We start from the raw sequence: 16652 nt of genomic DNA, 5'->3' as shown, positions 1-16652 counted from the left end.
GATTCATATTTTTATAATTTTAATAATTTAATTTTTGATTTGGTTTGAAATCAAACTAACCGAATACTTATCCTTTATATCCTGTTTGATTCAATTTTATAGTAAAATTTATTTTATTTATAATAAAATTTTATAAAATTCATTTATATTAAATGTTGCTTTAACTTTAATTTATAATTTTTTTATGGAATATGTTGATTTTATAACAAAATCTGCTTCTTACATCAAAATAATTTTATTAAAAAATTTGAGCACTTAAATATTTTTATAAATAAAGAATAAAATACATAATAATTAAGTTTTTCATTTAAGTCAACATTTCACATATAAAATTTAATTTTTAAACTTTAACTATAAAGAAAAACAACAATAATTAAAATAATTTCTTAAAGCTACAATAGAGTAGTCTTTTGCCTTTGTTGAATAATAAAACAGTATACGTTCTTTTAAAAAAAAAAACATAGCCTTTATTGGTCTTAAAAATACATGAAATTACATTTTACGTTCACTTGTTTGTGTGGTTTAAAGTTTTTTCATAGTTATTAAAAAGTAATTAAATCACTTAAATTTTAATTTTTTATTTTGAGCAAATTATTTTTTATTTAATACAATTAAGAGAATGAGATGGGTGGTGTTAAGATAAATTTTAGAAAATTATAGTAATAGTTAATATGTTTAATAGATATAAGGATAAAATTAAAAAAAAATATTAATACTTATTAATTTTACTTATTAATTTTCTTTAACAATAAATAAATATAAATAAAATAATTTTTAAAAAATAACAGATAAAAATAAATAATGAGAATATTAACTTATATCACTATGTAATGATTTATTTATTACTTATTAGTTTAGTGATTTTTTTTAAATATAAAATTTTCATTTATGAATAAAAATTATATTTTAATATATATGTAAAATAATGTAAAACAAATAAAAAGAAAAATTTTACCATCATTCTCAGTAAACTCCTACACAGAATTTAAATCTCACAACAGTTATAAACCCACAGGAAATAGGCATCTAGCCATCTAGGGCTTATTTATTTTGATAAATGCTATTAATTGATTAAATTAAGGGTAATTTACTATTAGATTCTTGTAGTTTATTAAAATTAATTATTTAGTTTATATTCTTTCAAAACTTAATTAAAACGTCTATGCATATTAAAAAACTAAACTCTTTAGATTTATATTTTTGTCACATAAAATATTATTTAACTTATTTCAACTTTAATTGAAGGGACTAAACAATATAGATAATTAAAATTATAAGGACTAAACATTAAGAATAATTAAAATTTTAGATATTAAATAGTATAAATATTCAAAATTAAAATAAATAGACTAATTTTTATAATAAAAGAATTAAAGAGTTTAATTTTACAAAATAGAATGAGATTGTAATTAAATTTTTTTAAAATAAGAATTAAATAATTAATTTTAATAAATTTTAGGGACTTAATAACAATTTATCAATACACAATTAAAGGATTAAAAATTTTTAGGATTACAATTATAATTTTTAATTATTAATAAATTAATTTTTTTTAAAACAGTTTACACAGTGCTAAATAAAAAACCTCTGCTTAAGGTCTTCAATGTGAAAAAAAAAAAAAAAGTACATAAACGGCGTCGTATAATTCACAGTATATATATGCCTATCCCAAACACTTCTATAATTCACCTCTCTGACAGACTTAGCTCACTCTCACTCTCACTTTCTCAACTCTGGAATAGAAATGGATCAATTCAAAGGACAGCCTCGCCTCCCCAAATTTGCTGTGCCTAAACGCTACGACATCCGCCTGAAACCCGACCTTTCCGCCTGCACATTTGCCGGTTCTGTCTCTATCGACCTCGACATCGTTGCCGATACCAAATTCATTGTCCTAAACGCTGCTGACCTCTCCGTCAACTCCGGCTCCGTTTGCTTCACTTCCTCTAAGGTATTCGCTCTATCTAAACAACTCCTAGCTTTTACTTAAGATTCGAAGTTTCTGTTAACTGAAACAAACTGTCATTTTCAATCAGGTGTTTCAGCCAGTAAATGTTGAATTGGTGGAGGCAGATGAGATATTGGTGCTGGAGTTCGCTGAAACACTTCCAATAGGAGAGGGAGTTCTCTCTATTGACTTCGACGGAGTTTTGAACGAAAAAATGAAGGGATTTTACAAAAGGTATTGTAGCTTTTTAAATTTTCGAATCCCACTAGTTCGATTTAAAAAAAAAAATTTATTTTTTGTAATTTTTTTTTCCTGTTCAGTACTTATGAGCATCAGGGTGAGAAGAAAAATATGGCAGTTACTCAGTTTGAGCCAGTTGATGCTAGGAAATGCTTTCCATGCTGGGACGAGCCTGCTTGCAAGGTCTCTCTCATAACTTAGGTTCTTGCTTTTGTGTTACTATTTATCATTTTCCTCTTATTCTTTTATTTAGTGGCTTCAACTGTTGGTTTTTCAGGCTAAATTCAAGATCACTTTGGATGTGCCATCTGAATTGGTGGCTCTTTCAAATATGCCAGTCATTGAGGAGACGGTGGATGGACCTCTGAAGACTGTTTCCTATCAGGAAACACCTATCATATCCACTTATTTGGTAGCTGTTGTCGTTGGTTTGTTTAATTATGTTGAAGATCACACATCTGACGGTATCGTTATCCTCTCATTCAGTTTTTTGTGTTAATGATGGTGCAACCCTGTTCTTGATGTTGTGTAGTTTTGTAAAATTTACACAGGGATCAAAGTACGAGTGTATTGTCAAGTTGGGAAGGCAAATCAAGGGAAGTTTGCATTGCATGTGGCTGTGAAGACACTTGAATTATACAAAGTGTATGTTTTATCATCACTATAGCATTGATCATTTCCCAGTCTTCTGGTTTGAAGTATATGCATGTAAATCAGTACTCATTTTTAGTATCACTTCATGTGCAATTTTGTTTGACATTTAGTATCATATAACTATTCCACATCACGCAGATACTTTGCTGTTCAATATCCTCTTCCCAAGTTGGATATGATTGCGGTCCCTGACTTTGCTGCCGGGGCCATGGAGAATTATGGCTTAGTTACATATCGTGAGACAGCTTTGCTCTTTGACGATAAGCATTCTGCTGCAGCTAACAAGCAGAGGGTATGTGCATTTCCTAAGTTCTGGTTTTGGCTACCACAATTGACTTTTTAATAAGTATTATTGAAAATATGGGATGCATAATTGCAAATTATTTTTTGGCTGCTGTTAAGGTTGTTACTGTTGTTGCACACGAGCTGGCACATCAGTGGTTTGGCAATCTTGTAACAATGGAATGGTGGACGCATTTATGGCTTAATGAGGGTTTTGCAACATGGGTATGTTGTTTGATTATCATGTCTACTTTTACACTTGTTCAGCATATTTCATGTAACAGTTCATAAATAAAGGAATTTTATTTGTGCAGGTGAGCTATGTAGCAGCTGATAGCTTGTTTCCAGAATGGAAGGTGTGGACTCAGTTTCTTGAAGAAACTACTGAAGGTCTTAGGCTTGATGGCCTTGAAGGATCCCACCCCATTGAGGTAAATACACACAGGTTATGTTTCATTTTCTGTCTTGCATGAGTAGAAGTATCATACAGTTGTAGCATTTTTTGTTCCAATTAAAATTTTCTTTCCAGGTTGAGATAAATCATGCTAGTGAGATTGATGAAATATTTGACGCAATTAGCTATAGAAAAGGTGCCTCTGTTATCCGAATGCTGCAAAGCTATCTTGGTGCTGAATGCTTTCAGGTTCGTGCTTTAATATTATCCAAGTCAAAATCTCTTCATGATTATAGCAACCTTGTATATTTAGTATATTTACACACATTCGCACACTCAGAGAGAGGGAGAGAACTGTCAAAATGATATGCGGTGATGTTACTGTTACTGTCTGGGTTATTTAAAGTAACCTTTAGTTTTACTTGTTTTTTGGCAAGACATTGCTTAAAATAGTAAAGTCATTAGCGTCTTTTGTTTTGCATTTCTAATCAATCATCTCCTGGATTTACATGATTGGGATTTGGGAATCACATGATATGAAGTATTGAGTCTGCCATTACTTTCTTCTTGATAACTAATGATTACCAAATCCATGCATGAGACTAACCTGTGTAGTCATAGTTTCTTGTTGAGAAATTATGATATTGCAACTAGCATAGTATGTGTCTTCTTGTTGCCCTTTTAAGGCTATTCTCTTCAACACTCTCTTAATATTTTCTCTCTCTCTCTCTCTCTCTCTCTCTCTCTCTCTCTGTCATGTTATGGAAAGTTAATATGGATTTTATATATTCATATTTAGTTGATATATTTTAGATATCCCTATTTAGTATAGGATTTATATTCCTAAATAGGTAGGATTTATATTCCTAATTAAATAGAGTAATTGTCGAAGATTTGTATATAAATATGTAATTTTATATTTTATAGAAATAATGAAAATCAAGATGTAGCCTTTCAGTTATTTTCTCTTCTCTTCCCTTTCTTTCTTTCTCTCTTTATTTCTCTCTTGTTCTTCTAATTCTTAAATTCTTCCACTTTGTGAAATTAACATGACTTGTAACACTTCACCTATTTATAATGTCAGAGGTCTCTTGCTTCATACATAAAAAAATATGCTTACTCAAATGCAAAGACAGAAGACTTATGGACTGCCCTTGAGGAAGGATCTGGTGAGCCTGTGAACAATCTAATGAATTCATGGACGAAGCAAAAGGGGTACCCTGTTGTATCTGTGAAACTCAAAGATCAGAAATTGGAATTTGAACTGGTTTTCTTCTGGGGTCCTTCACTCATCTTTCTGCCAATGTTTGATCTATAATCATTTAAACTTTGAAATTACACCTTTAGTTTGAATGTGTGGAGATCTGACATTTATATTTTCTTCGGTTTTGTGATAAGTTACAATACTCTTACAAGTTAATGTGATAAATGGCAGTCACAATTCTTTTCAAGTGGTTCTCATGGAGATGGGCAGTGGATTGTCCCGATAACTTTATGCTGTGGCTCATATGATGTGAAGAAGAATTTCTTATTGCAAACAAAATCTGAAACTCTTGATGCTAAGGAATCCAGTCTTGATGAGATCAGAAGTGCTTGGGTAAAAGTTAATGTGCATCAGACTGGTTTCTATAGGGTGAAATATGATGACGACCTTGCAGCTAGGCTTAGATATGCCATAGAGAAGAAATATCTGACTGAAACAGACAGATTTGGTAAATAGTAGATTGGACTTGCACTTGCTTGTGTCTTTGATATTTAAGAAGAAAAGTTAACATCTTGTTGTACCTTTGACAGGCATTTTGGAAGATTCATTTGCCCTTTGTATGGCTCGTTACCAGTCTTTGACCTCCTTGCTTACTCTGATGGGTGCTTACAGGGAGGAACTTGAGTATACTGTGCTGTCAAACTTGATTAGTGTAATGTTCACCTCTGTATCTTATTTGCTTTTTTATTTCTGATATTATTCCATTTCCATTTATGGTAATTCTACCTCCCTTTGTTCACAGATAAGTAACAAACTTATGAGGATTGCAGCAGATGCAACCCCTGAATTATTGGACTACATTAACCAATTTTTTATTAATCTTTTCCAAATTTCTGCAGAGTAAGTTATTTTGACTACAATTTTTTGCACATGCTGATTCTTCTTCGTTTTCTTTAAAAAGAAAAAAAGATGATATTATATTAAGTTGTGAATTCACTTCAATTGTTTAAGTAAATGCTGTGATTCTTGCTCTAAGAATTGTGTGTAATGCCTAGTAGCAAACTTGTAAAATTGATTGTTTTCAAAAAAAAAAAAAAAATGTAAATATCAATCTAAAAGAGTTTATCTGAACTTTTTCAAGTTCAATTCCTTTCTTGGAATCATACCTGAAATTTGTTCAAGTTTTGTGTAGAAAACCTTAAATTTCCCCATGATATAGAATGTTGGCATTTATTGCATTTAAGTTCCTGGCAAGAAAACAACTTTCATGCTTTATACTTTTTTTTGTCTTATGCCACTCAAATTTCGCATTTATGATAATTTAAACACACTTTTTTTAATCAGAATCACTGAATAGATCTGATGTCGTCAACCTATAATCTGCTAGAAATTAGGCACGGGGGTTATCGAATTGCCACAGGATTTAGGACTGAAGGTACTCTAAAAGATGATAGCAGAATATCAAGTTACCCGAGACCTTCATGACTAAAGAGTTATCAGATATATGCGTATGTCCAAATAGCAAGAAATTTCAATTTCCTTAGTATTCAAAAAGCCAACTTTTCCAATTTCTATAAGCAACATGGCACTTTTCTCTCCCTCTCTCTCTGTTTTAACACTTATCCTTCATCTTTTTCCATTGTTTAAATTCTGTTTATAGGAAACTGGGTTGGGACCCTAAACAAGGTGAAAGCCATCTCGATTCAATGTTGAGAGGAGAAATTTTGACTGCCCTCGCTGTGTTTGGGCATGATCCAACAATAAATGAAGCAAGTAGGAGATTTCATGCATTTGTAGATGACAGAAATACACCACTCCTTCCACCTGATATAAGAAAGGTTGTTAGGCAATATATCTATTAAATATCAGTGTTCCTCTACTTACAAGCCCCTAATGTTACGGACAATGAGTGCAGGCAACATATGTGGCAGTAATGCAGAGAGTCAGCACGTCAAATAGATCAGGTTGTGAATCTCTCCTGAGAGTCTATAGGGAGACCGATCTAAGCCAAGAGAAAACTCGCATTCTGGGTGCTGAACTATTTTTTGAAATTTTTGTAGAATATATGAATTTAATGAGTTTGTGGTAATTATATATCCATATATGCCTTGTGCAGGTTCATTGGCATCTTGTCCAGACCACAATATGGTTCTTGAAGTTCTTAACTTTGCGTTGTCTTCTGAGGTAGAACATAGTTTTGTACATTCACCTTATTGATGTCAATGTTAACATTTAAGTGAGAGACAAAAGTCTTTTGAAGAATAATGATCCTTAAGTTTATATATCACTTGATCTAGGTTCGGAGTCAAGATGCTGTTTTTGGACTTGCTGCTGTTTCCAAGGAAGGACGAGAAACAGCTTGGACGTGGATGAAGGTAATGCCTCTAAAGCCATTAAACACATTGTCCTCATACAAATAAGAGTTCTTTGCCTGACACTTCCATCTTTCTTTCCTTATTTCTTTCAGTTTTTAATATTTAAGTAGAACCAATAAACAAAAAAAAGCTAAAACATTTAAATTATTGGAATACAGGATAAGTGGGATCACATTTCAAAAACCTACGGTTCTGGATTTTTATTAACTCGCTTTATCAGTTCAGTTGTCTCACCGGTTAGCCTCCTCTCTCTCCTCTCTTTTTATAGGTCTCTTCAGTTTCTGACTTGCTATTATCATTATTTTTGGCCTTCTGCAAATACATTGGAGAAATTGTTACTAATGTTTGTTTCCCTTTTAACATTGTCCCCTTCCTGCAGTTTGCTTCATTTGAGAAGGCTAAGGAAGTAGAGGAGTTCTTCGCAAGCCGCATTAAGCCTTCAATTGCTAGAACCTTGAAGCAGAGCATTGAGCGGGTCAACATTAATGCAAAGTGGGTTCAGAGCATTCAGAAAGAGAAGCAACTGGCCGAGGCTGTGAAAGAATTAGCACAGGGGAAATACTAAGGATGCAGTCACGTTCCATAAAGTTCTTTGGTTGAATATCACGGTTCTTTGTAAAAAATCTGCTTTAGCAATCCTCGATCATGACAAATATGTCATGAACTTTTCAATGTGTTAGCAATCTCTCCAGCCTTTCGGTTTGCAAGGGTGCGGTGTCCAAGAATTTCAAGGCGTTAGATAAATACCTCGCAGAGCCTCTTTTTCAACTCGGAGGCACAATGAATACAGCTGCTCATATAGTGGAAGCATGCAATTCTCACAATCCTAATCCCTAAAACAAATAGCTAACCATTTACATAGGGATATCTTCTCATCCCCAACACAAATATCTACATTTACATAGCGAACTCTTCAAATCAATGAATCGAGTTCTAGGACGTCGCATGCCCCTATGAAAAACAAATGGGCAGAACTCTATTGTACCGTAACTGCATGAAACCTAACAAAATGAAGTGCTGCAAGGAAAATGTAAAGAATCTGTCATGTTTTGTTCTTGAGCTTTCAGATCTACCACAATAACGGTTATGTTGTCTTTGCTTCCTTTTTGAAGAGCACGGTGTGAGAGGTACTCAGCTGCTGCCTGAGCTGCAGGATCAATTCCCTCACCCCTTTGAGTAGGTTAGTGCAGCACCATTCTTTTTATGCCAGACAAGTATTCGTCTCCGAGCCAGGTCACATGCTTCTTCGTTTGACATGACATTCCATAGACCATCACTTGCCAGAATCAGGCATTCATCATCTTTTGCCCGAGGAATAAACATAACTTCTGGTTCTGGAATAATCCATGGTTTTAAATATCTATCACCTGCATCCAGGTAAGGTGAGTTTCAAAGTTACCACTTCACTAATCATAATCAAATCCCAACAAATTTACATGTACATGGTCAATCATAATCAAATCCTAACAAATTTACATGTACATGGTCAATACTACAGAGTCAATACCACACAAACAAACATGTGAACCAATGCAGTGATATGAGATGACAAAACTACAAAAACACATTACCTGCACAATGAAGCTCGTCTGATTGTCTTTTGTATATGTTTATTCCTCAAACACACGCATTGCAAAGGAAATCGTTTTCAAAAATTCAACACACAAATAACATGTCCCTTCCGATGGGTTGTTTACAAAGAAAGGAATGACACAATAAGTTCCGTGTCACTTGATGAGAAGAAAAGTAGATTCCCCATCACATTTTGAAAGGGATAAAATTGTTTCACTAAATGAGCACTGGTCCGTGAATATTTTGCAATTACAGTTGAAACAGATATAGGATACCATTAATAATTCAACTCTTTCACTAGATGCGTAAAAATTTCATATCATACAAGTATCAGTATCTTGCACAAACACTTGAGATCTAGCATACAATTGATTTCCCCATCAACTAGTCATTTTTGGGCGAGGCAGGGTCAAAATGAATTTAATCCAATTGATATATTGAATTCATTGCTCACACAGGTTGTGGTATCAGCATCTCAAGGTCAAACTATGAGAAACAAATATACTTCATCTCATACTGCAAAATTTTATAAGCAAGCAATAATGGCGGTATTACTTATCTTTGCAGTATACACATTGATTTTTTCTGTTTACTCATCTTTGATGACACAGCCAAAGAAAGAATCTGTTAAGTTTCAGTTATATTCTCTGGAGGTCCTACTCTCTTGTCTAAAGCCAACATTAAAAGTTTATGACCACAGGCAGTCAATGTAGAATCATCTCAGAGACTCCAACTGGAATGCAGAATTGTTATCTCTGCACACCACAAAAATTTCAAAGTAACAATATTAAGGGTGAAAGACATGACACAATGTTCATTGGACAACACCTCAAGGCAAGTCCATGCAAATTGAATGTACTCATTCTGAACAAGACAGTAACTTGCAAATAAGAGAATCCTGGTGACAGATGTTGATGATGCTGTGGTTAAATTTGAAAATAAGAAAACCAGGAAAATGGTGTAGAACACGTACCAATTGACCTTGACATTGCAAGTACGCCAAAGACACGATGCCCATTCCATTGTATAACCTTGCCTCCAGCTGCTTCTATCCTTGCATATTCATCTTCCCGGTTTGGCTGAAACAACAAAAACAAGATGAAACAAGTGACAACAGAAGAAGAAGGCTTATTGTTTTGAGGAACTCTTACTTTATGATCCACTGATAAAGCCATAGGTTCTTTCCCACGATATAGAACTGCTCATGAGTCCCCGCAGTTCGCTACTATAATGTGTGATGAACAAATAATGGCAACAACGGCAGTTGAACCCACAGTTTCAGGTTCAACTGGCTCAGCACTGCCTTTTCCTCCAACTTCAGCATCTACCTTAAGAAAACAATTGGTGAATGTTTTCTTCCACTACTCTTGGCAACTATCTTCCGTACTTCCATCACACAGGCCATTCTTAACATATTCTATCTCCTCAGCCAAAGTAGAATGGACATGATCACAGCAATAGTTTGCAACCTGAGCAAAGCACCAAACTCATTTAATACATTCATCTGCAGAAGGAAAAAAAATACATATGGTTTGTTGATATGAAGAAACTAGTAAGGAAGAAAAAGGAAATGCTACCTGTGAGCCTCCATGACCATCATAAACCCCAAAGAAATGAGCAGCTTGGTGAGTTATATACTTGCTCATACCATCAAGCACCCGGTCCCCAATTAGCATTTGTATAGGAATTTCCAGAAAATAAGGCACAGTTGCAACTGCATCTTCCATCTCAGGTCTCCTTCCACATATAGATGTAACTTCCCAAAGGGGCACATAGTCAACCTCAAAGACACTGCGTGTGACTGTTCCCCTCACTCCTTTTCCCAGAGCCAACTGAAGTACAACTGCATATGGCTTTGGGTCAGATCCATCTCCAATCTCTTCCTCAAGGCTCACTGCCACAGAAACAGAATCTCTCACGACCTCTGTCTCAACATTTGACTCCAAATCCGCGGCATTAGCAATAATATCAACACTGCAAATGCTCTTCCCAATATCCACAGAACCTGGCGTTCCTATCTCAGAGGTGGCCTCAAAACCCAGGAATTCCTCTCCACATAAGCTGCTAGGCTCACTAGCCGCTGAAAGAGAACAAGAGCTATCAAAAATAGGATCACCCTCCAAAGAAAAGGAATCATCTTCTTCTTCACTTTCCTGGTTTATCACATCATCACTGCCCACCCAATTATTTTTATTTTCAGAGACCATATCCAACAAAGGGACTCCTCTCTGCTTGTCCTGTTCTGGAACTGCAACTGTTGTGTCACTAACTTCATTATCCAAATCACAAAAATGACAATCCTTATCCCCAACAGTAGCAACCTTAGTTACAGAATCGGATAATAAGCCAGCCGTGTCTTCCATTAACTTAAGTCTTGTGATATCCAAATGGGTATCTACGGTTGGGTTTTCACATACTGAATTACCTACCCTAAATGGCACTGCAACCGTCGGAGGCATCTCCTCCATCAAAATCCTTATCTAGGCAGCACAAAAAGCTACCCTCCGACCCCTCTAAAATCATACCTGTCACTATTCAACTAAATGATCAACCCTCTCATCAAGAACGATTTTTGAAAGTAAAGAGCGGGTTTTGGACGACCATTTTCCATTCCTGAAACAACGTAAAACAAAACTCAATATTCCTAAATCAGGAAGCAAGTTCAGGAGATGCAAGATTTAGGTGAGCTAAAAGGTGGTGAAAGGGAAATGGATAGTAAGAGCCCGTCAACAAGAATAGACACAAACTTCCATTTATGGAAATTACAAGATTAATAAGTAATAAAGGATAGGCTAAGCCTGCTTAGGCTTTATCAGCTTCTTCTTCTCCAGACTCTTCTCTATCTACTTCCATCAACTACGGTAAAAGAGAAATAGCCAGAAAGCAACTTTAAATCCACAAAAAATAGAACAAAATTTCGAAAAATTATATAAACAAGAAATTAAACTAAATATGAAATCAACCCTTTATCTTGAAACACAAGAAAGAGGCAGAAAAAGGACTCGTAAAAGAACCCAGGAAAGCTGTAGTCCCAAGAATCACAGGAAAACCCTAAAAAGATAGCACTCATTTTCACAAGTTTTCTTGAGTTCCCTGGAACCAAGGCAATGCATCTCAGCCTCTTATAAATTCATTCTTCCTCTCAGCTTCGCCTTCTGCGTCTCTTTCTAATAATTATCACAATTAATCTACAAAGAAAGCGAGGAAGCCCAAAAAGAAACAAATGAAAGAAAAAGGAGTCACTACCTAATACTGTTGTCAATGCCTAATACTGTTGTCAACTGTAAGAAAGCGTTCCTGTCGTTCCCCTTCCTATCTTCAGAACCAAAGACTACCTTCCTTCCTAAATTCTGAAAGCCATGGAAGAATCAAGAAACAAGATATAGAGGGGTTTGCTTACCATTTAAAAACTAACGCCTCAAGTGTGATCACTAAAGACTTGTTTTCTTGATTCTTGTATTAGTCTTGAACATAATTTAATCATATGCGGGCGTTTAGACATGGAAGAACAAGAAAGGAAGTGGAGAAGAAAAGAAAAATTAACACTGGAAAAGAAAAGGAAAAGGAAAAAAAAAATTAGAAAAAGACATTGCAAAGTGAGTGAGACTGATGGACAGGTGTCAAGTAAGAAGAGCAGACAACAGCATCTCTACCCATCCCATGCTCCTGTCCTTCAGTTTGCTCCCCATTTCATAACAGTAAGGGCCTGTTCAATATTTGTATTAATAAAAAGGTTTTCATTCTGCCTAATTCTCTTTCTTATCTCCTTTTCTACTCAAACAACCAGCCACTTTCCCCTCCTTCCTTTACTTACTAATTGAGAACTCACCGGTCTCCCTTTTACAAGAAATTTAAAATAAAATTGTAATAAAAAAGTCACTTCTTACAAAATCAAAAAATTGTAAATCCAAACCCTTTTCTTTTTTTTTTTTCTTTTTTTTAACCTCTCCTCCATAAATCTAAAAAAGAATTAGTAAATTTTCTTGGACCATTAAATACAAATTCTTAAGAGAAATTCAAAAAATCTAAACAACAGAACATGCCTATACTTGACTCCATCAACAAAGTAATGTTCATTCTTAAATCATTTCCTCTTAAAAGAAGAGTTAATTACTAAAAAAAATCTTGAAATTTGATAATTTTTATAATTAAATTTTAAAATTTATATAATTATCAATTAAATCTTAATATTTAATTTATGTCTCAAATTAACTTTGTTAGTATATTTGACGGAAGTTCTATATCAATTGTCCTGTCATCACTGGAGAAGTCACATTAAAAATTTTAAATTATGATTAATTACTAAACAAATTATAAAATTTATTAATTTTTATAATTAAACTCTGAAATTTACATAATTATTAACTAAACTCTCATATTTGATTGATGTCTGGTTAATGAACTATTAGCATACTTCAACAAACTAAAAATTACAAGCCAAATTCTGTTTTATAAATAAAACTATCCAATTCTATTCTAATCAACTTACACATTCAAGTCATCTTAATCAGTTTACACATTCAAGTTAATATTAGCAAAACTTATTTACCATTACTATACATATGTATAACAATATAATACAATCCTAGATACAGAGTAAAATAAAATGAAATCAAATTCTTCCTCCACCACACAATTAACTCTTTTTTCAAATAATCTATTTCATCCTTAATTTTTTTTTTTTGTCAATACTTCAACTCTACTTTATAAATCATTAATTATTACATTATTTTAATCACACTTTTTACTAAGTTACATCTATTTTTCAGTAATTTTATTATTAATCTCCTGCAACTTTGTAACTTTCTCCTAAAAAGTATTTCTTTATCAAAGCATGTAACAACCCAGGAAAAAAAAAAAAAAAAGGTTGATTTGAGTTTGGCGTGTGACAGTGGATTTCCGCTGTCACTGCCAACATTTAAAAAGAAAAAAAAAAAAAAGGTTGAAAATCGGGAGGAGGAACCCCCCCCCCCTCCCCAATTTTCTCTTCTCTCCTCTCCTTCCCTCTCTTCTTCTTCTTCTTTCTTTCTCCGGTGACCGGCCGGCGACCTCCCAAGCGGCTCCCCATCCGGCCGGCGACCCTCCGGCGACGGCCAGAACCACCAAAAACGGCGGCAAGAGAGGGAGAAGAGAGAGAAAGCAGCGCCTGATGGGCGGCTTTCCGTATGATCTGGTTTCATCCAATATTCGATCGAGGCGATTCAGGTGGCGTTGGAAAGCTTGTTCCGAGAGCTTTCTTTTGATACCAATTTTGTAGCAAATGGAGGTCGGATGAGTGAGATATGGAGGAGAAAAGTTTCGGGTTTTTTAAGCTTTTTCGTCAGATCTACGACTATCCGACCGTTGGATCGACGATCCGAGACCACCTATGGACTGAGGAAGAGGAGAGGAACATGGTGGTATGATCAGATCCTGCAAATGTCGTCGGCGGCCGGCCATCGTGCGCGGTAGTTCCGGTGGGCTATGGAGATGATTCAACTTCCAGAGGCTTCCTCATAAATTTTTAGAATTTTTGAGACACAGATAAACTTTGGGTAAGATAATTTTTATTATTTCTCTGTCTGTGGAGCATAAATACAGTGTTTCTTAAACATGAAAAATTGGAGAAAAATTCTAAGAAATATATATGATAAAAGTAAAATTATTTGGAGATATTCTATGGTGTTTGTTGAATTTTTGAGTGATTGTAGAATATTTTTGAAAAATATAGATAGATTTTAGTTAGATTTTTAGCATATGGGCATATAAGATTATTTGAAATTAAGATAATTAAATTTTATATAATTGGTTGAAGCTTGAGGATGGAGGTTTAAATATGTGAATATTTAATTGGGTTGAATTAAGAATATGTTAGATCTTGGAAACTTATGGAATCGAGTAAAATTCTTGAATAAAATATTCATGGGTGATTAGAAAATTACAATTCATTTTGCAATAGCCTTATAATATTATTAAGGACCGCGGGGCAAAATTTTAGAATTTTTAGAGCTTGTTTGAGTGGATTTTTGAAAAATGACAATTATAGGGACTAAAACGTAATTTTTAAGATTTTGAGTATTGTCTGATTTGGAGGGCCCATGAGGAGCCATGTGATATTGATGAGATGTGATTGTGGAAATTGAGAATTTAGAAGTGTTATTTGAGCCTTTTTGCAGGTTAGTTAGGTCCCAGGTATAGGGGAAACTCTGCCGAATTTTCGGCATGAATTAGGCTGTCTATTGCCTCTTTAGAGTTTTATCTTAACTTAGTACTAATAAATTTATAATTTAATTATTAGGTGATCGAGGTCAGCTATTTTTCTGCATCCAGCAGCCACAATAGTCATCGGTGTACTGTGAGTAAAATATTAATTTTAATTGTAATTTCGATATTATTATATGTTCAAGCATGCCCATGCATCACTTATATGTATATATATCTATGTAGTTAAACTTTAGGCACGATTTATGTTGCATTCATAACTGTTAAAGTGCCATGGATGTTGTTGTGGTAATTTAGAGCAGTGTGCGTGCGTTAGCGTGCGTGTGATGTGGTGTGGACTATGGATAGGAGGGGTAGACACGGCTTGAGATCTTCGCTGGAACCCGGTCCTTCGGGGTAGACACGGCTTGAGTTCTTCGCTGGGACCCTGATTTGATTATTAAGTGGAAGTCCGAGCTGAGTTCTTCGCTGGCACATGTTGGATTTAAGAGAGCTGTATAGGGGATCAGCTCCCATATATATTATGATTGATATTACTGGGTGTGTGAGTGCTCCAAATTACCTTTTTGCTGTTATGATGTGAATTTATTGCTGATGTTGCATTTCACTATGCAGGGTGCATTAGTTTTAGATAGTTATAGAGATTATGGTTAAAATTGATATTTTACTCTCTGAGTCGAACGCTCACTCCTGTTCACCATATTTTTCCAGGCTACAAGAGGAGATATTTTTCAGAATAACCTGTCCCTTTCCTCTCAGGTTTTGAAAAGATTACTTGATTGTATTATTATTCTCTAAATTTGTAATTTATGACTCCGTATGTACTAGTAGTAACATTAATTCTGTCAGAAACTGCATGAATTTAAGTTTTTGTATTAATAAAATGAAAATTTTTATGAGTTTTAAATAATTTGTAAATGATGTAACAGGGTTGAGCTGGGCTCCTCTGATTTTAGTTTCTGATAATTACTGGGCTAAGTTGGCCAGAAATAAAATTATAACAGTTTAATTTAAATTATTTCATATGCATATTGGGCCTAAATTATGTGCCTACTCATGGGTTGAGGAATAGTTAGGCTTATTACGGGCCTCGGGGGCTTTAGGCTGGCCCAGGTCCTAGTGCCTGTCCGGCCCATAGGTTGGGTCGTGACAAAGCAAATGTATTAGTAACTCATTCTCTCGGCCATTGCAAAGTGTTCCCCGAGTCACTTGCTTGTTAATTTTAACTATCAACGAATTTATAAAACCTAGCTCCCAACTAAAATAGTGAAAACAAAAGCCACTATAATGACTTTCTAAGTACCATATATTATTATTTTGTTAACAGTTTAATCAATTTGAGATATCAATCAAACGTAGAGATTTAATCGATAATTATATAAATTTTATTGTTTAATTATAAAAATAAGTAAACTTTATAGTTTTTTTTTTTTGATAATTAACCCTTAAAAGAATTCAAAACAACATATTTAATTATCTATTATAGGCATACTAATCATTGTAGGCAGGGTCCTAATTGACCCTAATTAAAATTTAAAGGAGTTGATTGATTGCAATTAAAAACCAATTACTTATTTAACTATCAAATTAAAAAGTTAATTTGTGCTTTTTAAATTTTATTATTCATTAAAATTAAATTTATTAACTTTTAACACTGATAGTTAATTAATGTTATTAATTTAGACTTATTTGACTGAAATTAATAATTAAGTGGACTATTTAATTGTAAAGTTTTTTAGGAATCAAGAAAACTATTCAGTATTGTTTAAAAGGTCAAAATCA

The 16652-nt window shown here is 34.0% G+C and overlaps 1 protein-coding gene and 1 pseudogene across 2 annotated transcripts; one reads left to right on the top strand and one right to left on the bottom strand.

The window, feature by feature from the left end:
* Positions 1–1675: 1675 nt before the first annotated feature.
* On the top strand, positions 1676–7776 carry LOC110658008 (aminopeptidase M1-like). Of its 2 annotated transcripts, none has more exons than XM_058129832.1 (19): positions 1676–1951; positions 2037–2182; positions 2269–2371; positions 2466–2652; positions 2740–2833; positions 2981–3134; positions 3245–3349; positions 3439–3555; positions 3654–3767; positions 4603–4785; positions 4954–5230; positions 5313–5434; positions 5525–5622; positions 6383–6560; positions 6638–6686; positions 6839–6906; positions 7020–7097; positions 7256–7333; positions 7477–7776. In XM_058129832.1, the coding sequence occupies exons 1-19, from the start codon at positions 1745–1747 to the stop codon at positions 7660–7662; spliced, it is 2544 nt and encodes an 847-aa protein (XP_057985815.1). In that variant the 5' UTR covers positions 1676–1744; the 3' UTR covers positions 7663–7776. The 2 variants fall into 2 exon arrangements, with proteins under 2 accessions (XP_057985815.1, XP_057985814.1); XM_058129831.1 differs by having other exon boundaries at positions 6638–6752.
* Positions 7777–7814: 38 nt separating this feature from the next.
* On the bottom strand, positions 7815–12372 carry LOC110658009 (protein phosphatase 2C 53-like; annotated as a pseudogene).
* Between the last annotated feature and the right edge of the window lie 4280 nt (positions 12373–16652).

The sequence above is a fragment of the Hevea brasiliensis genome, chromosome 11 (assembly GCF_030052815.1).
Source record: "Hevea brasiliensis isolate MT/VB/25A 57/8 chromosome 11, ASM3005281v1, whole genome shotgun sequence".
NCBI classification, from domain to species: Eukaryota; Viridiplantae; Streptophyta; class Magnoliopsida; order Malpighiales; family Euphorbiaceae; genus Hevea; species Hevea brasiliensis.
The sequence above is the reverse complement of the archived record's forward strand: the minus strand, read 5'-3'. Positions and strand labels throughout refer to the sequence as shown.

What these genes read in the sequence shown, in the direction of transcription:
- LOC110658008 (XM_058129831.1), top strand. Translation starts at nt 1,745, where the DNA reads ATGGATCAATTCAAAGGACAGCCTCGCCTCCCCAAATTTGCTGTGCCT. An exon ending in GGGACGAGCCTGCTTGCAAG is followed by an intron (nt 2,372 to 2,465) that starts GTCTCTCTCATA and finishes TTGGTTTTTCAG; the next exon opens with GCTAAATTCAAGATCACTTT. An exon ending in CTTTTCCAAATTTCTGCAGA is followed by an intron (nt 5,623 to 6,382) that starts GTAAGTTATTTT and finishes TTCTGTTTATAG; the next exon opens with GAAACTGGGTTGGGACCCTA.